Here is a 7,243-nt window from a genome sequence, read left to right as displayed (position 1 = left end):
CAGGTGTGGCGGTTTCAACTTTCCGCTGTGTTCAGTTTTCCGAATGACCAAATACGGTAGCATTACGTCATGCGGTGCCTGCGCACAGCAAGCGAAAGTAGTCCATTTTTAGTGCCGTATTGAGTCATCCGTTACCCTCCGGTAGCTGTCATGGCGGCGTCCACGAGTCTAGTACAACTAGCGGCAAACGCGTGGATCGTATGAGTTGTTTTTTATGTAAGCAGAGTGTGACCTGCCTAAAGTTGTACCCATGAATACATGTAAAGATGGGGCAAGAGATTATGTGACTATACACATAAAAGAGTCGTAATAATAAACAATTTGGGGTCACTGCTGAGAGAACTACAGTACTCGCCAGGGTACTCGCGGCGGTATCTGACAGGTCACCCAGAAAACTGAACACGCCGGAAGACTGAAACCGCCACACCGGTGACAGCATATCAAAGTATATATAAAAGAACGGATTTGTTTTTTAACTTAAAGGCTCTGGAGATTATTGGTAATTACTCAAAATAATTGTTAGCATTAAAACTTACTTGGTAACGAGCAATGAAGAGTTGTTGATATTTTTTTTTTAGGCATAAGTAATTTTTGCATTTAAGGTCACAAATATGTCCATCGGAATCCACCCTTTCACCGTGTCACATTGAGGCCTACCATCCGTTTGTCCTCACTACTTTGCTCTGTTTGGTTATTTACCACTTAGTTGTTTGTACATGTAATATCTTTGATTGGCTCATGCAAAATTGTCGCTTTTCTGCCGGGGTAGGGGGGGGGGGCGGCGGGGAGGGGCAGTTCCCGATCTTACTGCGTGTTGACAAACATTCCGTGTGTTCGGGGTACACATAATAAGGGATTCGGGTGTTTTGGCAGAGAGTAAAAACGTCCGTCCGAAGGGAGAACAGTGGTTAAGTTTTTATCATTGAAAATAAAATTTAAGGGCAAAAGACAAATATTGTGTTAAAAGTATAATGTGAACATTGGGGGGGGGGGGGGTGTCTCCTGCTCCCGTATCGGACATGACAGGAGAGACAGACATCCACACACATCAAAACATGCACTCGAGAGAGAGAGACCAATTGAAAAATAATTAATACCTTGTTTGTTTTTAATAACGATTTGATAACCCGACATTTAAAATCTGTACAGCTTATAATATTATCACATTTATACAGTAACCACTTTGCATAATTAATAACTCCATGTTCCTATTCATATAGACTACATCTCTATTTTGTTTTCACACGGGGAAGTTTGAGAGAGAAAAACACACTAGAACCGACTGACTGGTTACAAACACACTTTTGAAAATAACTCTGTAAAGATTTCATTTTGACAATTTCAAGCTTATTTGCCTTTTCTAACAAACGAGTTCCAGTCATAAATGTAGAAAACCAATCTTTGAAAAAATTCCCAAAACGCTTTCTTTTCTTCCCGGGGCCCAATTTCATAAAGCTGTTTAGCAGAAAATACTACTTGACAAATTTCTTTGCTAAGCTTAAAGGGAAGGTACACGTTCGGTTATTGTCAAAGATAAGTCTTCTCACTTGGTGTATCCACTCATAACCATAAAATAACAAGCCTGTGAAAATTTTGGCTCAATTGGTCATCGAAGTTGCGAGAAAATGATGAAAGAAAAAACACCATTGTTGAACGAATTTGTGTGCTTTCAGATGAATAAAAGACTTCTAGCTAAAAGTCTTTTATTATTTTAGTGAGAAATTACCTCTTTCTCCAAAATTACTTCAGAGGGAGTCGTTTCCCACAATGTTTTATACTATCAACAGCTCTCCAATGCTCGTTACCAAGTAAGTTTTTAAGTTAATATTTGTTTTGAGTAACTACCAAACGTGTACCTTCCCTTTAAGAAATAAAAAACTGAGGAAAAAAGGTGAAAATAATCATTGTAAGTAAATATTGCCTTGTCAATATCTTCAACCACATTCCAACTTCATAGGGCTATATTATTTGACAAATCTCTGCTAAGCAAAAAATAGCAGGTAGAAATATGCAGAATACCAGTCACATTATATACCCAGTGACACGGTAGTTTGGCTGGTAACCTTATTCTGGTAAGCATATTTTTGTTGTGCTAGTAGCTACTTTTTGTGCTGAAGCAGCTCTATGAACCTGGGCCCTGTTTGAATTACAAGCATTAAGTTTTAATCTTCTACCCACTTATATTATTATTCCTTTTTTAAATCGGTGAAAATAAACTTTGATTGGGCTTAGAGTAGTATGACTTGAACTTGCAGATATAGATTGGAACCAATGTCATATTATTTTGAGAGTAAACAGGTGAAATTTAAAGACCGAAATTGTTACTTAAAGATAATGATGATGCGATATCATCGTTGAGCCAACTCATTGGAAAAAAAAGAGCAGTTTAGGAAATTAGTGAATGGGATTAAAGTGTGTGCAATCTGAAAACTTGGAAAAAGGAAAGAAAAGAGTTACGAAGGAGTGAAATTTATAAATTACCCAACAAACCGAAATAATACCACAATCTTGTTATCATGTTGGAACAATTTTGGAGTATATTCATTTGGTACGGTGTGTCCAACATCAAACATAGCCTGCCGTCGATTTCACAAAGAGTTAGGACTCGTCTTATCTCCAGTTAGGACGAGTAACTCTTAAGGTCTGCATGCTACAGTGCAGGGCTGGGACTCGTCCTAAGTCCTAAGATTAGTCTTAAATTAGGAAGAGTTTTGTGAAATCGACAGCTGGAGCCTTAGCCTAAAGCCTTGGTTCGATAAAAAGACTCTTGTGTATACCTCCGACTGCCTTACATTAAGTTTACCAAGTTGAACATGAAAGCTCTATTTTTACTCCGCCCTCATCCGAAAGTCCAAATAACTAAACCCAGTAAAATGAAATCCATCCCTAAAAAATACTGATGATCGAATTATGCAATCTTATTTACTGTTGCAAAGAAAGGCAAGAGAAATAAGCATTTATATTTAAAATAAACAAAATAGGGAAACACGGAACTGTGTCTTTTGAAACAATCTGCAATATTTGGGTAATTGGATTCTTAAAGCTTAACTTTAATATTGGTTGAACAAACAAAACTGACTAGAGAGGGATTTGAACCTTCTACCTTTTCGTAATTGTCAAAGACCACTATCCTCAATTGGTTTATCCCAACAGAGTATAAAATTACAAACCTGTAAATATTTGGGCTGAATTGGTCATCAAAGTTGCAAGAAAATAGTGAAAGACAGAACAACTGTGTCCTTTCAGATGCTTTTTTAAGCGCCTAGAGACTTCTCTGTGATTGTGATATGCGCTCTACAAAAATGGTTCATTATTATTATTAAGAAGCCTTTCTCATATTCAAATTGTTTCTCTAAAACTACATTACTTCAAAGAATGTTGTTTCTAACAAGGTTTTCTAACAGCTCTCCGGTGCTTATTACCATGTAAGATTTCAATGGTCAAGAGTAATTACCAAAGTAAATTTCGAGTAATAACCAAAGTAATACCTTCCTGTTTACAATTTTTAGCTAGTACTTTGATTCTGCTTAGCCAAAATAATCTGTGCTAAACATTTATTTGAGAGTTACAAATCAGCCATGTGAAAGTTGGCCATTTGAGAAATGTATACTTTAATCACACCATATGGTACATCTGTTATTGCAATTATACATACATACTCTCTACAACTATGGTACATACCTATTAACATTATTTTACAAATACAGATCACTTACTGACCATGTTGTCGTCTGCGCAGAACTATAAGGTCATTAGTGCAATTTGTATGGATTTCAAAAAAACTGTTATTACATATTTTTGAGCTTTTGGTTAATGGGGTTTATTGATCTAGAGTGGTCGTCAGTGTGTTTTATTGGCGAAAAGAAACACTAATTTTCTTAGTAAAACATGTATTTGTTGATTTTGAATTATTGTTTCAAAATTTGTAATGTTTTAATTTTAATTACCTTTTGGTCAGAACAAGTATGGAATTGCAATGAATGACTTTAAAGCACTGAGCCAAAGTTATTTATGCAAAGTTTAAACAGTGACACCATTATCATGGAGCTACTTAAGCTGAAAATATAGCTTAAAAATTTTCTGCTAAAGCAAAAAATAAGCAGGATAAGTAAGATACCACTACATGTGACACGGTAGATCAGTTGGTAACCTTATTTAGGTAAGCACTTTATTTAGCTTAGGTATGTTTATGCTTTGGAAAGTTCTGTGAAATCGAACCTCAGAGCTGCTTGAGCACAAAAAGTACAAGCATGACAAAAGTATGCGTACCAGAGTAAGGTTACCAGCCAAAAAGTACGATATAACATATACAAATTGTGGCTGGTATCCTGCTCCTTTCTGCTTAGCAGGTATTTTTTTAAGCAATATTTTCTGCTACGGCAGCTCTATGAAATTGGGTCCTGGACATTTTTTGGAATGTCCCAAATCCAACTAAGCAAGACATTTCTGTAGGGGGGGGGGGAGAAAAAATACAGCAAGTTTTTTTTTAATGGATCAACGGAAAAGTACTGCACATTGGATATTTTGAAAACACAACAGTTGTATTTATACTGAAGAGGAAGACAGAACGATGAACCAGGAAAACAAAACATTCACATTTCATTCCTGAATGTTAAAAGAATATGTTCACCAGGATAATTCACATTTTAATATACAGTTAGATAGTACAAAGTTAATGTTTACAAATCCAATAATTATGGACTATATGGAAAATAAGTAGCTGACACTGAGTTTTAAGTATAGCATTGGCATTAAACAAAATTCTCTTCTATGTATCTAACTCTCTTGACATTTTGGTGGGTGCCTTTTCATCAGAATCCCACAACTAACCTCTTTCCCAATTGGATCCCAACTTGCACTCGAAACTTACCCCTGGAATGGAGACACTGACATACGATGCTGATTTGGCTCCACTTCTGGCATATCTTCACAACCAGAGCTCAATTTAATAGAGCAATCTTGCTTAAACATTTTTCGCTAAGCAAAAACAGGTAGGATACCAGTGACAAATTACACATCTGACATTGTATTTAAGCTGGTAACCACATTCAGGTAAACATTTTGTGCTAGGTCTATTTAAAAAAAAAAAATAATAAATTGGGCCTTGGTGTCAGCAGCGATTTTGGTCGGGGTTGACATTGAAAGTATAGCAAGATGGATGGGCAGCCTCAAAAGAGAGGCATCAAGGCATAGAGTTAACCTAGTCCCTTCTATTCCTTAGTCTTGCATTTTGACACACGAACGGTAAGAGCCCTACAATCGTGTGAAAGTTTTCAACAAGCGTGCACGCAGAGCAGTCCATTTTGGTTAAGCCAATCAGCATTGTTTTTCAGCACTTCCCAACCTGGATATGACTAGAGGTGCTGTAACAGCGCGCTGCCCATGGTAGCTCCAGAAATGATGTTCAGGATTGTCCGAACCAAAATCAGACAAATTCCGGGAAAGCATTTTAGAAGGATCGGTGCTAGTCATTAACTTACAACCCCCAAACTGGCACTTCCCAAATGAGTGTCTGCTAAGTGTGAACAAAACGCAGAGCGACCCTTCAAGCAATATCAATAAACTAACTAGAATTAAGTACTCTTTTTCTATTTTGGAAAACAACGATTTAAAAATACCGGATGGTTGCGAAATGTAACTCTGCATTGAAACTCAAAAAGGGGCAGGTGTGTGTTCATCAGAATCCCACAGCTAACCTTGTACCCCATTGGGTCCAAACTTGCACACATCACTAACCCCTGGAAGGAAGAGACTGACACGTACTCCTAAAATGATGTTCATGATTGTTTGACATGCTCTAATATAAGCTGGTGTGGCTGTGCAGTGAACATGGACAACCAAAATCAGACAAACTCTTTGAAAGCGTTTTTGAAGATTTGGTGCTATTCATTAACTCAAACCCCCAAACTGGCACTTCCCAAACAAGTGTCTGCTAAAATGTGAACAAAATGCGAAACGAGCCTCCAAGCAATATCAATAAACTAACTAGAATTAAGTACTTTTGTCTCTGTTTTGGCAAACAACAATTTAAAAATGTATAACCTAAATGCATTGAGATGTATGAGAACGGTAGCGAAGCGCAAGTTTGCATTGAAAGGGGGGAAATTTTCTAAGAATCAGAGTCTATACTTCATAAAGCTGACCAGTGCTTGCTGCTTAACAGCTTTACCAAATTTGACTAATATTACAAATGCTGCATGGTACCTTAAAAAATATATAGATATATTATTATAATACACACATGGACTCAGTTTTATGTGTCGTCACTGTGATGGCTTCCTGCACTACCTCGACTTTGCGAGCTGCGCTCGCTCCGGTTACTGTGCCCGCTCTTTTGGCTGTCGAGACTACTCTGCTTGCGTAGCCTCGGCGGTGAGTCTAACGTGAACTCTGACCCCTGATGACCCAGGCCGTTGACCCTGCTGGCCTGATGGCTCGACCTGACGGCTTCTCGCAGGAAGTCTTTGCACTCACAGCAGACGTTGTCCAGCTCTTCCTTGGGCCGGTTGGTTTGTCTTTCTCGTCGCCAGAGGCGGGGAGAGCCGTTGGGACTGACCGATGGGGTCGGAGGCTCAGAATGGCTGAAAGGAATGCAAATATCAGAAAGCTTCATTAAAGGATCAAACAATAAAAATATTAATAATAATATTAACATCAATAATAATATTAACTATGGATTTATAGAGCACCCTATGCAAACCTCAAAGCACTTTACAGTAAAACAATAAGTTAAACCACAATATAAACATTTACGTGAATTGGGCAAATGTAAGGCTAAAAGCAGATGGTAGGCCTAATAAACAAAAACCATAATATTTTCCATAAATAAGTAAGTGATGATTTACAATACTAAAAACTTATTTAATATGATTTGCATCCATCTAAGGGCATAATGTTCTTATACCCATACACTCATAGCACAATGCTCTCCTAAGTCCTCTGCAGGGAAAAAGTAGTGACACAGTCATCAATCAATTCAATTCAATCCAATGCAACATTTATTTCCTTGTTGCAAAATTTACATGTTTACAAGTAATTACAAAGAAAGTTGATTGAATTTTTTTTTATAAAACTTTTATAAAACAATAGTTTTATGAGACACAATGAAATATAGAAGCAAATATATGGAGGTATTTACACAATAAAAAAACTTGTATAGAAATGCCTTATACAACATAGTGGATTTCTGAACATACTTTAAGTTACAGATCGTCAGGGATGAAACAGCACAAAGAAACAAAGC

General features: G+C 37.2%; 1 protein-coding gene across 2 annotated transcripts in view; it reads right to left on the bottom strand.

Annotated features, from left to right (window-relative positions):
- Positions 1-3,301: 3,301 nt before the first annotated feature.
- Positions 3,302-7,243, bottom strand: part of LOC117289295 (protein spire homolog 1-like) — a 50,430-nt gene continuing 46,488 nt past the window's right edge. For both annotated transcript variants that reach the window (XM_033770357.1, XM_033770358.1), the window contains one exon: positions 3,302-6,581. In XM_033770357.1, the coding sequence (XP_033626248.1) occupies positions 6,254-6,581 (328 nt within the window). In that variant the 3' untranslated portion in view covers positions 3,302-6,253. The remainder of the gene's footprint in view (positions 6,582-7,243) is intronic.

The sequence above is a fragment of the Asterias rubens genome, chromosome 4, assembly GCF_902459465.1.
Source record: "Asterias rubens chromosome 4, eAstRub1.3, whole genome shotgun sequence".
Classification (NCBI taxonomy): domain Eukaryota; kingdom Metazoa; phylum Echinodermata; class Asteroidea; order Forcipulatida; family Asteriidae; genus Asterias; species Asterias rubens.
This window is presented reverse-complemented; position numbering and strand designations above follow the sequence as displayed.